This window comes from Macrobrachium nipponense, chromosome 12, assembly GCF_015104395.2.
Source record: "Macrobrachium nipponense isolate FS-2020 chromosome 12, ASM1510439v2, whole genome shotgun sequence".
In the NCBI taxonomy this organism is placed as follows: Eukaryota; Metazoa; Arthropoda; class Malacostraca; order Decapoda; family Palaemonidae; genus Macrobrachium; species Macrobrachium nipponense.
This window is the reverse complement of record NC_087205.1, coordinates 32,556,658-32,576,207: the sequence shown is the minus strand read 5'-3', so window position 1 is coordinate 32,576,207 and position 19,550 is coordinate 32,556,658. Positions and strand designations below refer to the sequence as shown.

The following is a 19,550-nucleotide window of genomic DNA, read 5'->3' as shown; positions in this document are numbered from 1 at the left end:
GTTGGTGGATGTCAAATCCGCCAAGTGTAAACATTCCACTTTGCTTTTGGCTGTCATCTCGTGGAATTGTGATCGCTTTGCTTACTGCCCAACTGTCGCTAGCTGTGTTTTCCCATTGGGATCCTTCTTTCTTTCTTTATTTTGGAGATATTTGTGTGATTGTTGTTATTATCAGTGCAGGCCCACGAATCAATTACCTAATCCTACCTGTAACTCACCCCCCCACAGCATGCATGTCCTGGGTGGATAAGAAAGGGTGTCATAATTTTAGATCTACTATTGACGTTGATCCTCATGCCCTCTGAACATCATACAGGGGAAGTAATTGCAAACCAGATCTTCTTTGTGATGAGTGTCATTTCTGGTCTCCTGTGCAGTGGATGAAGTTTGCAGGGAGAAAATGTTACTTGAGGGATGACCCCAAGGTGTCGTCTGAGGGTTATACACCCCAACGCACTCCCTTGGTAGCAGACCCTTCGTCCTCATTTCTCTCTCTCCAGGCAGACTTCCCCTTCTTGCTCCCTTGCCTTCAGAAGAGGCCTCTTCTTCATCCTCTCCATCTGATTCGTTGGATGAGGAGGATGGAAGGGAGGCAGGTGATCAAAGCATCCTCTGCTTGGAGGTCTCCGGTCATGCTGAGGGGGTGGGTCCTCCCTTGAAGCACCAGGAGCTTCCCTCCATTAACCTGACTCTCCCTTCCTCAGATGTGGTATAGGAGCAACTGTCTGACCTGTCGGTAGTGTGTCACTGGTTGTGGCTTGTGGGAACACCCTCCTTGCATGTCCTCCTCACCTCCCCCCTTCCAAGGCTTCACAGCTTAAGAAGGGGAAGTAGCTTCTCTGCCTCCAAAGAAGTCCTGCCTCGAGACTTCTAAGGGTCTCCCTCTTCCCTCCGTGGAGGAAGCAGTTGGCCCTCTCGCTGGCTCTCCCGTTTCTTCAGAAGTGGGAACCGAGGTGTTGTCCCAAGGGACCAGGGTCTCGGGAGACACTGGAGCTCATTCCAAGGTTCATTCTCCAGGGACAGGGACTGTGTTGGAGTCTTGTTTGCAAGCATCTGAATGTACGACCACCTAAGGGGGGACGTACATCTGCTGTCAAGGAAGGGGAGTCCTCCCCGCCATGGCAATGGCACGGGGCAAGAGCAGAGACAGCCGTGGCTGGGACCCAATTGCGAAGACGAAGTTCGGATCTTCTGTAGGGGCCAGGGTTGGTTTCGTTGTTCCTGGGAGCAAGGCATCTGGAGAGGCTAAGAGGGGGTCCCCTGTACAGCCCTCTTCACTCGAGGTTTCGGTCTTGAAGAGGGCTGGGATGCTTTGTGAGGATGATACATGTTCTCGCCAAGCTGCTAGCAGCATCGCTGCTACCAGTGTTGTGGTGGGATCTCAAACAAGCAAAGAAAGCAAGCAAATCTCCCCACAGTTATTTTAGTTGTACTGACTATCAATGTTCCCCCAGCCACACTTTCCCCTTTACGATACTTTTTACCGACAGGACAATTGGTTCACTGACAGACACAAACAAAACTCTCACATTCATGTATTCACTAGACATGACTGACTTTAGGGTGAGAAGCTGTGCTGTCCGCTGGATAAGGTCATCAAACACAACCATCGCTGAGAATCACAACACAAAACAACCAACCAAGTACTACAACCAAACAATAACTCAACAGCAGCACAAATCACTGCACAGCTAAACACCAACAACATCAAAACAACAACCTTACAAGCCCACATACAGTCACTCACAAACAACACCAAGAAATCACAACAGCTCACCAACAACACCAAGAAATCACAACAGCTCACCAACAACTACACTTGACAACTCACAAGCTCAACAACCTTCCAACACACAATACCAATAACAAATCAAATAACAACTTCAGGAAAACACAATACAACTGACCATCAATACTATCTTCCAAAAGACTGCTGCCGACTATTGACTGACCATCACAGACACTCTTCATAGACTGCCTTGGCGACCTCTCCAACAGACAACTCAGACACTTATGCCCACCATCAAACCACTCCTTATTACCCATCCACCAATTACGATCTTTCTCGATCGCTCGCTCACTCACACTCTTCAGAAAAACACATGCACACTTACTATCACACAGCAACACCAAACATGAAAGATGACATATCAAACATACGAAAGCTGGGACAGGCGCTCATAACTAAGTTTGTTAGGCCTAATGGGAGTGAAGCCACGCATGATCCGCCAGTCCCCGAAACCTCAAATGGTTCCTTCAGCAGAAGAACTCTTCACGGTGGATTAGATAGAGGAGTTTGAAGGTTTTTTGGCAGAGGATAGGTAGAGGAAATTCCATCCAAAAGGTTTTTTAAAGGAAAGGACTGTATCTACAGTACACTTGCACCCAGTGGTGGCAGTATTTACGAGTGGGAATTTTCACCATCCTGTCTGTAATTTTAAACTTTTTCAAGTTATTAAAACACTTTTAATGTTTTATTTATCCATAAGAACAATTTCAAATTAGGAAAATTTACAGTATAGTACATAGAAAGTATTGAAAATGGGTAGTATCAAAAAGTTTGACTGGGTAAGTTGCCGTTTGCCTCGGCCTTAATGGAATTATTCCCATAAGGTATGTGTATCGAAATCTGCGATTTTCCAGTTCTGCGAGGCCGTGGATCAACCAAATTCTCACATAATTGGGAACCGTACTGTATCTGAGCATGCTGATCAATATGGCAGCAGCACAAATCTTACCTGCAGACTTGAGAATCAGCAAGTTCAGGAAGACAGCTTAGCTGTTTCTGTATTGACAGGAACACCCAGCTCAGCTTTGGCAGGTCGTGATTGGTCACCTGTTGTCACTAGAGAAGCTAGTCCTTCACAGGCATCTTCACTTGCGTTCTCTTCAATGGAGACTAAAAGAGTCTTGGTCACAGGCTTGGGATCCTCAATCCTTCCTCATCCCTCTAACGGAAGTGAGGAAGGGTGTAACCTGGTGGCTAGATGACAGGAACTTCTTAATATGAGTGGAGTTGCACACTCCCCCTCCGGACATACTTCTGTTCTCAGATGCATTGCACGAGGGTTGGGGCACACACCTGGAAGAGTTGCTGACTGCAGGAGTGTGGAATCAAGACAACAAGCACCTTCATATCAGCATTCTGGAACTCAAGGCGGCTTTCTTAGCCCTCTAAGAATTCCAGGATCAAGTGATGGGACACTCTGTGGTGTTGATGAGCGACAACACCACGATAGTGACATTGTCAACAAACAGGGTGCCTAGTCTCTCTCCCGTTTCATCAGTTGACAGTGCATGTGCATGAGTGGGCTGCAGTGCGCTCGGTAGAACTGTCGGCCAGATATATTCAAGGCAAGAAGAATGTAGTGGTAGACAAGTTCAGTCACCAGAATCAGGTGATTGGGACAGAATGGTCGCTTTACCCAGACATGGTGGAAAGGCTGTTTGACCTATGGAGTCATCCAGTGGTAGACTTGTTCACCACTCGGCATAACAGAAAACTTCCGGTTTTCTTCTCCATGGTGCCGCACCCATGGGCAGCTGCAGAGGACGCGTTCCAACATCCATCCGTGGGACAACCTCGAACTTTATACCTTTCCCTCATTCTGTCTGATTCACAAGGTAATCAACAGAGTGCTGGTCACCAGCAATCTTTGGATGATTCTGGTGGCTCCCAAATGGCTGCAAGCTGTTTGGTATCCCGATCTGTTGGCTCTTCTCTCCAAGGCACCGCAAGAGATTCCCCTGTAGCACAACTTTCAGTGTCAGTTGCACGTAGAGTGATGCCACTCGACAGTGCAGTCCCTGTGTCTTCATGGCTGGCAGTTATCCACCATTTCTTGTGAGCGAGAGGATTTTCTTGCCAAGCAGCAACGGAGATGGCAGGATACCTCAGATAGTTCTCTGCAGCACTGTACTAGGGAAAGTGGTCCACTTCTGTGGTTGGTGTCATGGACCTGGTTTTTCTCCACTCAGAGCCACTCTTCAACAGATCACGGATTTCCTAGTCTTTCTTTGCTGAGAGAAGTTCCTCTGTCTCTGCAGTTAAAGGGTATAGTTCTGCCTTGGCCCTGGTCCTGAAACTGCAAGGTGTGGATATTTCCTCTCTATGGAGATCTCTCTCCTAATGAGGAGCTTTGAGAGGTCTTGCCCACCCAGGGAACTCGGGGCTCCTGAGTGGGATGTGACTTGTCTTAAGGAGCTTGACTCATTAACTTTACGACCCTCTCCGAGCGTCATCAGACAGGGTTCTGATCCTCAAGACCGTCATTTTGCTGGCCCTGGCATCGGTGAAGAGAGTAGGTGAGTTTCATGGTCTCTCTTATAGTGTCAAACAGTTAAGGAATGGGGATCTCTTACGCTTGATTTAGTCCTGGATTTCGTAGTGAAGACTCAGAATCCTTTGGTCCTTGATGATAGATTCGAGTCCTTTATAATCTCCTCCCTAGAGGACTTTTGTGGTAATGACCCAGACGAGATGCTACTTTGTCCCGTTAGAGTGCTATAGCGTTATCTGAAGAGAACTTGTCATCTCCAGCCTGAGTGTCGATGCCTCTTCGTTAGTACTTTTTGGCTTCGTGAGGTGATCAGGAAAGCGTACTCCTCCAAAGGGAGGTTTGACACTGGTACCTTTCGTCCGAGAGCCCACGAAGTCAGAGGTATTGGTTCTACCCTTGCATTCTGTAAGAACCTGTCAGTTTCACAGGTATGAAGGCAGGGGTTTGGTCTAATCAGACCAACTTCACCTCCTTCTACCCTCGGGATATATCTCATAGGTCCTTGGATACCTTTTCTTTGGGACCTTTGGTGGCTGGTCAACAAGTAGTGTACTTACCCAGCTACTCTAACTGGACAAGGTTGCATCTCACCTTGTGTAACCATATGAATGAGAGTGTGACTGGCTTCTCTTCCTCCTTCATTCTTCTCTCTTCCTATGGGCAGAGAGCTGCAGTCATCACATACTGGAAAGGGCAGTCAAGTAGGTAAGCTGTGGTACTGAGCTCCATTCTATTTTCTTTCATTATGGTATGGAAGCATACTATCTATATCCATCCCTTCCCTAACAAGGGGGGAAGAGGACATTAGCATGAGACAAACCCAATACTTGTATATTTGTCATCTTGATTCCGACTATTAAGTTCATGCGTGCTATTCATAAGAGGCTAAACTTGCCTCCCTCTTATGAATTTGTCCAGAGGTCTGGCCATTGGTCTTGCAATTCTCATACTCCGATCGATTGGACAGAGGCCAGGTTTCCCCAATTACTCTTACAACCAGGGAGGGAACCTTGGTTGAGCAAACACCAGTCTGTTCACATGACTCCTGATTTCTCACCCACCAATCAGTGAGTCTTCCGTATGTAAAGGCACGAGAGTTTGTATTACGTTTAGGAACAAATCACAGTTTTTTAAAGTAAATTGTATCTTTCCTAATTATACAAACCTGAGGTCCTTTACATATATGCCCACCTCATGCCACCCCTCATTCTGTTCCTGGGCCTAAAGCAAACTGGAGTTTACGTCTAGTCGGACAGGACTCCCAACTATCAGACAAGCAGTTACTGCCTAGCTACATTTTATTCTTTTACGACCAATTTCCAGCCTATGCTGAAAGTAATTCCTTATGTAAAGGACCTCAGGTTTGTATAGTTAGGAAAAATACAATTTGCTTACTTTAAAATTTTTTTTTTTTTTCATAGCCAATTTTTTTTTCTTTTTTTTTTTTCTCCTGTGACTTTATAACCAGTCACTGGATGGACCTATAAGTATTACCTTTATCATACAACTGTTGAAACCCTTATGTAGATGTCTTGACTGAAATGATTATTCCTTTTAGTATTTTATTCCAATTCTGGCTCTTGGACAACATGACCAGTGGAAAATTGGAAATGTAAACAACACATGGGGTTGTGCATAATTCTGGTACAGTACTAAGTGGAGAATTTGTTGGACTTAAGTATATTACAATGTAGAAATATAATTAGTAATATAATTACAAACACATTTAAAAAAAACAAAAAACTTTTATAAAATCACTTGCATCAGCCATTGTTACTAGGTTTTGAGTTAGGTATAAGAGCTGATTTCCATAATGATATTGTAAGGAGAGCATCACAGATATACTAATTATAGGTTACTGTACTGTAGGATTTTTTTTCAAAAGACTCCCCAGTACTATTTGCTATTGGATTTTTTTCTTAAATGTGCAGAAATATTATACATACTGGTTTATCATTCTTGTATGCCATAATTCTAACATTTTTTGTTTCATTTTGTCAACAGAGTCATATGCTGTATGTAATCGGAGAGTAGAAAGAAAATCACATGAAGTGTATGGGAAGTTTGTTTTGGAGGGAAAGTGTTCCTTTTGCACACTGTAGTCAAAGCCATGATTTAAATTTGTCTGAGTGCCATTCCTTGTGAGATATGGAGGACACAGATACACTTGGTATCCCTTTAGTAAGGCCGTCATCAATTAATAGTGAATTTCAAGATGCTGTATCAGCTTCAAGCTCAAGTGTGAAACCAGGAGTCCTAAATCCTCATAACGAGAGCTTATGTTCTGATACAACCCTGAATACAAATGAAGGATCTCTGTGTGACTTTAGAAGTAATAGAAGTGACTCATTGTTGCAAAGAAATATGAAAAGTGATCACGATTCCTTTGAAGCTGAGGAGGATGATGAAGGATTATATTTAGCCATTAATAGCATCCCTGTAAAAGTGGAGTTAGAGGAAGAGGACCTCAGTTACGATGCTGGGAAACAGGGTGGTTACAGTTATGAGGACACCCTTAGCTCTTCATTCATGCAAGAGGAAGGTAAGAGCTGATTTTATTCAGTTTTTTGCTGTTGTTTGGTTTGTGACAATATCTAGATTTTAAAAATTTTACTTAATAGTAATTAATTTGTCTTGAGTTATAGTCAAGTATTTGTTCCTACATGATACACAAATCCTCAGTACTTTACATTAGAAATTGCATACGGCAAAGCTGTAACATGGCCATTAAAAATCTCTGAACAAGGTGGTCAGGCAATAACTTTACTTTCAGCCGTTTACCGATACAGATGTGGTTTCGTGAGCTGCCTGACTGTCATTGAACTCATTTTCATTTATTAATGTATATATATATATATATATATAGATATATATATATATATATATATATATATATATATATATATATATACCGTATATTTCGGCGTATAAGTCGACCCTTTAGCCCCAAAAAATCATGCCAAAATTAGGGGGTCGACTTATCTAACGGTAACAAAAAGTAAATCTTTATAATTTTGGCATATCGGTACAGGAATCCAGGCTTTACAGTTGGCTAATAACAATGACAGCCTTGTTGAGGTAGCTATGTATGTAAATACCAGTATTAAAAACATTTCACACTGTAATACTACAATAATAATACATTAGAACATCCATTACCTTAAATAAAATGAAACAAATCAAAGTAACTTGAAGAAACCCCAATCGCACAGCAAGTGTAAACATTGCGTAGCTATTTGTAGTACAGTAACTGAGAAGGATGCGTTCACTATGACAGTTTTGTATTTACCGGGGTATTGTTCAAAAACATTTATGGTATGAAATCTTTATTTATCACTTTAAATAAAAAAAAAAAATTGTATTTAATAATAGTAAATATGTATTTAAAATCCTTCAAAATTACTTGACTCATCGTCCCTTGAATTAAAACAATTCATCAGACAAATTATCATTCACGGTTTTCATCATAAGGATCCCTTTGAATCTGGTGAATCAACTGCAGGTTCGTTTTCCCTCAAATGAGCCTGTTTATGCCATAGAAGAACCAATGTTCAAGGAATATTCCAACATAATAATAAAATACCGACACGTCGTATTAACAACCCAATCAAAACATTAACTTGAGTGGCAGTTTGTACATACATATATACGTAGGCTGTCATGCAGCGTTAGTTAGCGCTTTGTTTGTTTACATTACACTCGAGTAACGTATCTTTCGTTTCGTCATTTCTAATCATATTTGCCGGTATTCATCTTTTATATATTACACAGATTTGTTAATATACCAAGTATATTACCTGTATTTCTTATGGTAAGTAGAGCAACATATGTACCGTAATAACATTTAGGTTATTTTATATGATACGTTTTACCCTGCTGCTTATTTTGAACGTACGGTTGGCCTCACATTTTATAGGTCGACTAATATACCCGATATTAGTTAAAATCATAAAAATTTACTCAGAATTGGGGGGTCGACTTATCTTCCGGTCGACTTATACGCCGAAATATACGGTATATATATATATGTGTGTGTGTGTGTGTTTGTGTGTAGTGGACTCCCCATAATCGTGTTCTCCTTATTTGCATACTCATGCATTCGCAGATTTCTCTCTGGAACATTTCCCTGCATTATTCGTGGAAAATTTGCCTAGTTGCGGTATTTGTTCCTACACAATATACAAACCCTTGGTCCTTTACATGAGGAATTACTTTCAGCATAGCTGGAATTACGGCTGTTAAATTCTTGAACAAGGTGGTTAGGCAGTAACTACCGTGTGGCAGGTGGGTAGGCCTACCTGCCTGGATGTAAACACTTCACTTTTCTTTTGGCCGTCTTCTGATGAAGACGTATTTTTGTGAGCTCTTGCTGACTGGCTGTTGATCATTTTCCCGGTGGGATCTTTCATTTTTTATATGTTCCTACAAGATATACAAGCCCTCGGTCTTTAAATGAGGATTTTTCTGGTAATTCCTCTTCTTCCTCCTGTAAAGGACCTCAGCTTTGTATAGTTAGGAAAAATACAATTTACTTTGAAAAATTGTGATTTTCTTTCTTTTACTGACTAACAGTGGTGATTGTGATAACAGCTGTAGATGGTTGGATAGCTATTTGTGTTGGTTATTCTGACCTTGGAATTGTACCTGTGACTCGTAGCATGCTGTGATATTGGTCCTCAAGTGTGTTTACTGATCCCCTGCTGGAAATCATATTCATTACCACTGCTATCCTGGAGTTACGTCACTGGACAAAGCCTTCACCGCTACCCTGTGATTATTAACTCTGTTCATGCTAGTAAATATACCTCATCCTAGAGAAGAAGTCTCGCAGAATTGTAGAAATCGAAGAGGAGGAGAGTTCGTCAAGTGTCATCATCTTCCTCTTCGGAATCATCATTTGTTCCGATACGTAATACAACCCTCGGTCTTTAACAATATGGAAGGTAACTGCGGCAGCTGGGACGGTCGTAAGCTTCGAACAAGGGGAGAAACGGTAGTTAACTGCTTGTCCGATCGTGCGCGCGCCCGAGAGGTGAAGAATCACTTTTGCTTTCGGCCGCGGGTGTGAAGGACGTGTTCGTCATCGCTCTCTGCCCCCTTCATCGTCGTATGCTTTGTTTATATTGTGTTTTCTACTAATGGTTTGTTTGACTTGAAAATGAAACTAAATACACTGTTTTTCATTTTCATTACTTAATTATGAATCAACATGGAGCTATCGCCGTTAGAGACGGCGAAATTTCCGCTCTTTTCATGGAATTGAACCCTTGAATTATGTCTCGTGCCGAGGGCGGGCGCACTCGCGCCGAGTCATGTATTTTGGGCGAAAGTGTGTAATTGAAAGATGTAAGTACTCTTTTTCATTATATTTTTGCCCTGTGCGTTCGTTGCCGAGAGCTTGATTTCGTTCGGCACGAGCCTCTTATTTTGTATGAATAGAATGCAATGAAAGTGGATTCGCAATGCAGTTTTCATTTTCATTTATTAATTGCATCAAAATTAATTTTGGATCAATTTCCGCTCTTCTTACCCGGGAATTAATCCTTACGATTTATTGCTGTGAAAGTGAAAATAGCAAGTGCAGTATTGTTCATTTTCATATATATTTATGATAGCATCATATATTATGGATCAATTTGTTTCCGCTCTTACCAGGGAATTGATCCTTCCCCCTTTAAGTTCTATGAAGTGAATCGCAAGTGCAGTATTCTGTTTCATTTTCATATTACTTTTCACTGCTGTGTGGGGGAAGGGGGTAGGGGAAGCGAAAAAATAAGGTCTGCCAGGAAGTCGTCGGAAAGCTCTCCCGCGACTCCCTTGGTATCCGATTCTTCGTCTTCTTTCCTGCCCCCGCTCAGCTTCCTCGTATTTGTGTTTGGGGTCTTCCTTCCGTTCGGGGTGGGGCATGTCTCCCCCCCGTGCGTGAGGAACCCCTCTTACTAATCTGTCTGTGCTACCGCAGGTGCTACATCCGTGGGAGACGACCTTGGACAGGTATGGGCCACTGCGGCTGCAGGGCTGCCTAGCATCCACGATCTTGCTGCAGCGTCTAGCGACTACGAGTCTGGGGCGGTGACCTTGGAGTGGTCTCCACTACAAACTTCACGGCCCGCTTATGCTGCTCTGCTGGTCTACACTCCCCATGCTGTGTCGGTGACGCCGTCTGCCGCTTCTAGGGCCGGTCGCCGCCGTACCGAGGAGGGGTATGCGCCGCCGCCTGTGTTTTCTTCGTGTTGCCTGCCCCAGACTCCGCTGTTCCAGCAGCTCGCCCCTGGACCGGCCGCCAGTACCAGGTTCCCGCTGGCTGCCGATGATTCTACGAGGCGATGGCTGGGCCTGCCGTACCTGTTGCTGATGTGGTTCCCGCTACTGGCTTGGCTGTCCCTTCTGTTTACCGCTGCCCCTGTTTCCTGCCGCTCCTGAGCTGGTTGCTGTTCCTGTCGCTCCTGTTCCTGCGCCTGTCCATGCTGGTCCTGCCCATGGTGTGTCTTCCCCAGTCCCAGGTCCTTCCGGACAGGTGCAGTCGGGCCGTGTTGCTTCGGCAATAGGCCCGACTCTGGCCTGGATGGAGGACCTGAACGACTGGTCCTGCGTGAGCTGACGAAGAAGAGGAAGGTGTCATCTTCGTCTTCGTCTGTTGCTGCCTCTTCCCCTTCGACTTCTAAGGCCCATAAGCCGAAGAAGAAGAAGGCTGCCTCCCCCCCCTAAGAAGTCTCCTTCGGGAACTTCTAAGGGCCCGTCCCACCTCGTGGGACGGGGGGTCCTTCTGCTGGTCCTCCTGCTCCTTCGGGAGCGGGGGCCCGTCTCCCCTTCCGTAAGGAAGAGATAGACTGGGGACCAGAGGAGTATCGGTTAGCTCTGGTACTTCCTCGCCTGGTGCTAGCGGCGATGCCGCTACGCCAGGTTCCGGCTCGGTCTCTCGTTCGCGGGAGATCCCGAGTGTACGCTCTCACCCTCGGGAGACCGTGCAGCCAAAAGTTTCGGCGCCAGAGTTCGCTCGGCGCCAAGACCACGGCACAGAGCAGAAGGCTGGCGAGAACCGCTCAGGTGACTCTCGCCAGGCCAGCGGCCGCTCTCGCAGCGACCAGCTGGTAAGGAGGGTTTTGTTATATTCCCCCTAAGAAGACTCCTTCGGGAACTTCGAAGGGCTCGTCACACTCCGGCGTGATGGGGGGTTCTTCTGCTGGTCCTCCTGTTCCTCCTTCGGGAACGGGGCCCGTCTCCCCTTCTGAGAAGAAGAAGAAGACGAGCCAAGGGTGTGGCTGGCTACCGCTGGTACACCCTCGCCTGGTCTTGGCAGCTCTGCTGCTAAGCCAGGTACCGGCTCGGTTTCTCGTCCGCGAGAAGTTCCGAGTGTACGGTCTCCTTCGGGTGACCGTGCAGCCAAAGTTAAGACGCCTGAGTTCGCTCAGCGTCATGACCGAGGCACGGAGCAGAAGACTGTCGAGAGCCGCTCAGGTGACTCTCGCCAGGCCAGCGGCCGCTCTCGTAGCGACCAGCCGGTACCACCTCGGGTGGACGTGACGGTCTCTGACCGGCCCAGGGTTGAGGCTGGGAAGAGGTCCCCCGAGGTCCCCTCGACCGACGGTACCAGCCTCGGCTGGTACCAGCGGTTTGACGTGCCGCGAGGACGCTCACCGGTCTCACCGCGAAAGTGAGCTCTGCAGGTCACCTGACCGCCGCTCCCACAGGGACCGGGCGGATACGGTGACCAGCAGCAGCTCGTCTGACGCACGGGACCGGGGTCGACGTGCTCAGTCGAGCCGCTCGCCACAGGTGAGCGGCACGGCCAGGCCCTGCAGATCGATCCCCACCGCGGGTTGGTGATCGGCTGCAGCCCCCCCCCCCCCACGTACGCTGGTCCTGCCAGCGAGCGGGGGGGGAGCGTCAGGTCTGTCTCTCCACTACCTTCAACTTCCTCGGGCTACACCGGGAAGAGCGAGGTAGCTATGGAGTGATCGTGAGAGGTGCGCGCACGATCCCTTCACGACGCCGCACGTGCCACGTATGGTCTTAGGACCAACCAGGACGTACGCGCAAGTGATTGGAGGCGACCGTCAGGGGGGGAGGGGGTAGCGTCAGTTCTGTCTCTCCGATACCTTCAACTTCCTCGGCTCAACGCCAGGAAGAGCGAGGTATATAGGAGTGATCGTGAGAGATGCGCCGCTCACGATCCCGTCACGACGCCGCACGTGCCAGGTATGGTCTTAGGACCAACCAGGACGTATGCGCAAGTGATGGGAGGCAACCGTCAGGGATCTGTTTGCTGGTCTTTCTTCTGAAGGAGGAGGGTCCTGGGAGCTGCTCTTGTTGGGAGGGACTGGATGGTCCTACTCCTCAAGACGCTGTAACTTCCGAGATTCAGAGTAACTTTGCCCAGGTTATTGCACTGATTCGTCAGCACAACGACCTCGGGGAAGGATCGCCGCTCCCACCAGCAGAGCCCATGTCTCTGCTCGAGTCGTTTTGGGGCCCGAGAGGGAAGCCAAACCGACGGTGGGTTTGCCGTGATCGGAGCTTGCCGATTCTGTCTTGAACCAGAGTCTCTCGTCTCCGGACAAGAAGGCTCTCTCAGTTCTGGCCGGTCGATCAAGCTACTTCCACCTCCTCTACTGCGACAGTGTCGTTTCTACGTGTCTTCGGACACCGTATTTAAATACTCCTTCGGGTCTCCTCCTGAGAGGTTTCGACCTCGACGAGGACTGGAATGAGTCGGAGGACGGTATCGGCTCTCTCCTGTCAGGTGTCGATCAGCCCCACCCAGACGACGTTCACAGTGGCGGCAGACCCTTACCTACAGTGAGAGTTCGTAACCCTCCTCGGGAAAACGTTTTCTCCTGACGATACGTTTTCCCAGACTCTGAGAGGCCATCGCCGCAAGGCGATGGCTGCTCCTACTCTTCTCCAACTGCTAGTTCCACTGGGAAGGCGAGCGAGTATCCAATTCCTCCCCCATTCCCTCTCTCCTTACGGCTACGAGGGAAAGGGGAGGGATCCTACAGAGATTTCTCTGTAGGATTCCACGTTGGGGACTGCGCTACCGGGGGGACCTTCGGGTCCTACCTGACGTAAGCCCGCGGGTCGTTGAGGAGGGATCCTGCCCCATTCTCGATTTCTACGGGAATCGAGAGAACCACCAGCCGATATCGTTTGACGAATTCGGTGGGGGTTTCGCAGACTGCTTAGAATTCTACGAATTTCTAGCGCATTCAGAGTGTTAGAGTTTCTTACGATCTCCAAACACTTAGGTGAGACCACGGTCCCAAAGTGAGCGAGACGGGAATCCCCGATATGTTACACGATAATCGGGAACCTCGCCTATGCTCGAATTCTTGGAATTTCTAGCATTAGGAAGAAGACTGCTGCTGAAAGAAGACTATCTCACAGTAGGCGACCAACCTGGAATAGAGAAGAACGGAACGGGAATATCCAGTTTGGCTTGAACTATCGTCTTAGTATTCTGTTCACCATTGAAGCTTCCTTCGAGGAAGACTTCTTCACTCTCTTTGATAGAGATGAAGGTGGTCGATCTCCAATCCTTATTTTGTTTTCTTGAAGGAAAGAATTTAGGATGGAGATCGTTGTTCAGAATCCTACAAATATACTACGTATATTAACCTCGCGACATGATTCTGCTAAGCAGTTGAATGGCCTCCGAGGGTAGGCGCATATCCTGGTTATTCATACGGATTGCGACTTAGACGAAAAGTATTCTAATTGAACTGCAACTCGGGTTGCCTGCAACCTCCCAGGAGTTTCCAGTTTCAATTTTATATACTTATGGTGTTGTCACAACAAACACCATTTAAGCTTTTATATTTACCGAAATTCGTTTCGCATAAATATAATTGCTCGAGCATATCTTTTTATGCTCGTGGTTCTAGCCGAACGCATTCCTTCGTGGAAAGGATTACTTGGCAACTCAGGATGACGAGTCAGCGACAGCTACTGCGTATTGAATTGCCCGAGGCATTTCAGTACCAGCTGCCGCTTTGAGATGGACGGTTGGTTATGTCTTTCTCCACCTGCTTTGATTGAATACCACCGTATCTCTGCCCAACAATCACGGACTTAAGTCTCTGATTAATGGGGATTCTCGCATACATGAATGACCATCTACTGCTGTGACGCTAGTATTCATCGTCTTCGGTATTGCGAGAATTTTAAACAGAGATATCTATTCGACTCTCATCTTTCTGTTTACCGCACGGTAACAGAATTCTGTAATAGTCTCTTGCTGCATCGTATATCGATAATGCGAATGATGATTTTTTTGCGGAATCTGAGTTTGTCCTCAAAATATCTTGTATTCGGAGGTGTGCAATTGTTCATTGTTCACCCCGGATTAGCAGATGTATTGAAAGACATCGCCTACTCCCACACCTGCCAGCTCTACTTCCAAACGTTCAGCCCATGAGAAGCAGTTCTTCAGGCGGCACTCCCCTGTGTTTCATTACTGAAGAACGCCCCGCTTTCATTGCACACCGGACAGCAATGAAATGGCGTTAGCGTTTTCAGTCATTTGTAAGCACAGGTTTAGAATCTTGAGATTCCTTCCTCTCGATTCAGCTGGAAGACGTAGGTTGCATTCATTGCCTACCTTCGTCTTAAACGTCACATAGTGTTGTTTCTCCTTAAGCTGAGATTCAACGTCTATGAGATTATTGCCATCAGGGACCTACGGTCTTTTGAAGGCAATTGACTTTCGCCTTTTGAGCTTATGCATTAAGAGAATCATCGCCGCGCCGTCCGGCATCGGTGACTAACAAATATTTTATTTGTTTGGTCTCTCAGCATAACTCTTTAAAGGGCGAAGGTCACGTGACTTACCCGGATGCTTGGACAACTTGCCTCTACTGATTCCGAAACCAGTCAGTCGGCAGCTGTCAGAGCGCCCGAGTCAGTTACGAACTATGCTGTGGACTTAGTTCGGTTGTTCCAGAGCAATCATTACTTCGTCTTAATAGCTTGTCAGTATGAGTACTGTACATAACCAAAGTCGAGAAGAGGGATAGGTCATATGACTATCCCCTTCTTTTCGTCTTAGGTAACTGCATGACTTCTCTTGAGAAGTCAAGCACAAAGGGATGGGGATTTGTGACGCTCGATTTCGTACCGATCTTCGTAGCGAAGACTCAGAACCCTTCGGTAACTGACGATTGGTTCGAGTCCTTCACAATACCCTACCCTAATGGACTTCACCGCCTCCGATACGAAGGCTATGCTGCTTTGTCCTGTGAAGGCGCGACGGAGCTGTCTGAAGAAACTCGACACCCAGGATGAGTGTGGACGCCTCTTCATCATTCTCTCGCGTTCCGCAAGAACTTCTCCGTGGCGCAGGGTAATGAAGGCAGCGCCTGGTTCCAACCGGACCGCATGCACCTCCTTCTACCTTCGGGATATTGCCCACAGTTCCTTGGATCTTTTTCCTTGGGAACCTTGTCCGGTGGTTGCTCAACACGTTGTGTAGTAACCCAGACCCTCGCAGGCTGAACAGCATCGAGTCCTGGTGTGACCGTAAGAATGGATGAGGAATGAGAGTGTGACTGGCTCCTCTCTTCCCATTTTCTTTTTCTTCCCTCTACCTCTGGGTAGAGGGACACGGTCGTCACCCACCTGCTGGGTAAGGACGAGATGCAGGTGAGCTACTCAATAGAGCACCATCCTATCCCTTTCAGTAGGGATAGGAGTAAATATCCACCACTTCCTCCAACCAAGGGGGAGGAAGTGGATGCCAATTTGAGACAAACCCATCATTTTATGATTGTCTCTTGCAAACAGGAACAAGTTCTTGCTTGCTGGTACGAAGAGATACGCTTGCCTCTCTTAGTACTTGGCCCAGAGGTCTGACCATTGATCCTGCGGTGCACACCCGATCAATCGGACAGAGGTTTGGATCCCATCCCCCATTGCTCTTACGACCAGGGAGGCACCTCCAGGGTTGGACAAACACCAGTCTGTTCACCAAAAAGACTCAGATTCCTCCCACCAAGAAGTGAGTCTTCCTATTGTTAAAAGGAGGCCGAGGGTTTGTATTACGTATCGGAACAAATGACAATTTGTCGAAATTGCATTTTTCCTAACTATACAAACCTGAGGTCCTTTACTATAGTCCCACCTCATGCCACCCCTCACTCTGCAACTTTTTGCATGGGCCTAAAGCAAAAGTGATTCTTCACCTCTCGCGCGCACGATCGGACAAGCAGTTAACTAACGTTCTCCCCTTGTTCGAAGCTTACGACCGTCCCAGCTGCCGCTAGTTACCTTCCTATTGTTAAAGGCCTCAGGTTTGTATAGTTAGGAAAAATGCAATTTTCGACAAATTGTCATATTTTCATCAGTCTCCACCCTTTTGACTTCTAAGGCTCCCTGCCAAAGAAGAAGGTAGTCTCCCCCCCCCCCCCCCCCCTAAGAAGTCTTGTCACAGGACTTTTAAGGGTCAGCCTCCTTAAACTGAGGAGGCGGTTGGGTCTTCCACTGGCTCTCCTGTTCCTTCAGGAATGGGAACCGTCATGACTCAGACACGGGGTAAAGGAAGGAGCATGTCGCTCAGGTGACTCACCCCGTGCTGGTGATTGTTCTCGTGGTGATTGCTCGGTTCCCAGGGTTGACGTGATGGTCCCTTGGGACCATGCACACAGAGACTAGTGGAGGCTCCCCATCCGGTCCTCTTGAGAGGTTTCGGCCTTGACGAGGACTTGGATGAGCTGGAGGACGGTATCGGCTCTCTCCAGTCAGGTGCATGCTCAGCCCCACCCAGACGACGGTCAGGTTTGCGTGACCGACCAGTCTCAGTGGCGGCAGACGTTTTACTTGCCGTACAAGAGTTTTGTAACCTCCTTGGGAAAGCGTTTTTTCCAGACGGTAATGCTTTCCTAGACTTGCGTTGTGGCCATCACCGCGGTTGATGTGACGGTCTTGTAGGACTGTGCATGCAGAGACCGATGTGTGCTCTCCCATTTGGTCCTATTGGGAGGTTTCGGCCTCGAGGACTGGGACACATCGGAGGAGGGTATCAGCTCTCTCCAGTCAGGTGCACGCTCAGCCCTACCCAAATGATGGTCACGTTCACGTGGCCGACCGGTCTCGGTGGTGGCAGACGATTCACCTGCCGTATGAGAGCTTCGTAACCCTCCTCGGGAAAGCGTTTTCTCCAGACGGTAAAGCTTTCCTAGACTCACAGAGCGGCCATCACCGCAGGTTGATGACTGCCCGTGACTTGCTTCTCCTACTAGTTCTGCTAGCAAGGTGAGCGAGAGTGTCCAGTCTTCCTCCCCTATTCCCTCTACTTCGTATGGCTACGCCGGTTGGGGAGAGGTGAATAGGAGGGATCCCGGCAGAGTCCTCTCTGTAGGATCTGGCGTCGGGGGACTACGTCCCTGGAGGGACCTTGGGGTCCTACTGGACGTATGTCACTGTCATTGAGGAAGGATCTTATATGCCTGTTCCTCCTCGATTTCTACAGGAGTTGAGGAGGCCCCCCACCCCGATGATTGTTTGACGAAATTCGTGGATCTTGCCAAGTGCTTAAAATTCTTTGGAATTTCTAGCACTCTCTGAGTGTTTTGATCTTCTACGATCTGCAAACACTTGGGTGAGATGAGAATTCCAGATAATTGTTACTACAATACCTGGGAATCTAGCTAAATGCTCGAATTCGGAATTCGAACCCGAGAGATTATGTTTTTGGTTCAATATTAGGATCTTACCAAACATAAGTCAATCCGTTCAGGATGGATAGCACCGAGAGGTTTGAATGCCTCTCCAGTGCTACTGTTTTGGTAACAATCAGTTCCGCTTGAACTAGTCGTCTTCGGTATCCTGTTATCACCATAGAAGTCTTCCTTTGGGAAAACTTCACCTTCGCTCTCTTCATTAGAGAATGAAGGAGGTCTGCTTCCAGTCCTTATTCTTGTCCCTCGAATAAGGAAGAATTAGGCTGGAGTGCAATTTACAGGAACCTAAAAATATACTACGTATAATTCTCTCATGACATGCTTCTGTTATCAGTTGCATTGTCTGAGTAGTAAGTTAACTTCTGGTATGTGACCGAGACGAATAATACCCTCTCTTAATTGGCCTGGACTTAGGACAACCTTTTGGGCTAACCAAGAGTTACCGGTTTTGATTTTGAGATAATTAGTGGTATGGTTTCCCAACAACACCACAGCATTTGCATTATTACCGAATAGGAGGGTTTTCTTCCCTCCCATATCGGTTAAAATGCAGATGCTCGAGTGTATCTTTTTTGCGCTCAATGGTTCAAGGTGAATGCATTCCTTCATGGAATGTACTGCCAGGCAACTCAGGATGACAAGCTGAGCGAGTGGTGTATGACGCTGCCTCAGTCAGTACTGCTTGCTCTCCGAGATATTTCGCTTTGGTATTGTTTCTCCTCTGTCGAGGATTGACTACCAATTCGAATCTCTGCCCGGCAATCACAGATTAGGTGTCTGGTTGGCTGGAATTCTCGCTTTTTTGTACACCCATCTCTCCTGCACCGGATTTTGCTTAGTCTACTGCTTCATCGCACCTGCCCCATCAGCTGCTGCGACGACACAGTATGATATTCTTCTGAAAATTTGAGTTTGTCTTCTAATATACATTTCCTAATTTGTAGGGTGTTCAATTATTCTTTGTTCACCCCGAATTGTAAATGAATAATGGAAGACTTCACCTGTTCCCCTCCCTACTAGCTCTGCTTCCAAAGTGAATAGAAACATCCTCCCTTATCCAACCCACGAGAAGCAGTTCTTCAGGCAGTACAACCCTTGTGTTTTCATTACTGAAACACTCCGCTTTCTTTGCAAACTCAGACTTTCTTGCCAAGCAGCAATGAAATAGCGGATTAGCTTTTTTATTCCTCTGTAAAACAACAGGATTAAAGCCGTCTTCACTGGTTGACGTCATCAAGAGGGCTTTTTCTATGATCAAAATTTTGAGAGTTTACTTCTCTCGATTCAACTGTGAAGACGGAGGTCCGCATTCACCTTAGTCATTCACTAGTAATATAGTATTGTTTCTCCTTAGTTGAGATTCAACTGCTTTGTCCTATTGGTGTGTTGCTTTACCTACTTAGGATCGACACCCTTCATTGAGTGTTGATACCTTTATCCACTGCTTACTTCAAATGCAAAAGTGTCTAACGACATTTCTTCCTCCGAGTCCTATGAGACCATGAGAAACTGCTGAAGTTTAATACATCCACTATGCTCTTAGAGAGAGCGAGCAGTGCAAGAGCTTGGTACTTTTCCTCACTCTGAAGATTAT

General features: G+C 46.8%; 1 protein-coding gene across 4 annotated transcripts in view; it reads left to right on the top strand.

Annotated features, from left to right (window-relative positions):
* LOC135224465 (uncharacterized) overlaps positions 1 to 19,550 on the top strand; it is a 29,681-nt gene that overhangs the window by 2,821 nt on the left and 7,310 nt on the right. For all 4 annotated transcript variants that reach the window (XM_064263467.1, XM_064263465.1, XM_064263466.1 and 1 more), the window contains exon 2: positions 6,285 to 6,822. In XM_064263467.1, coding sequence (XP_064119537.1) covers positions 6,429 to 6,822 — 394 coding nt within the window. In that variant the 5' untranslated portion in view covers positions 6,285 to 6,428. The remainder of the gene's footprint in view (positions 1 to 6,284; positions 6,823 to 19,550) is intronic.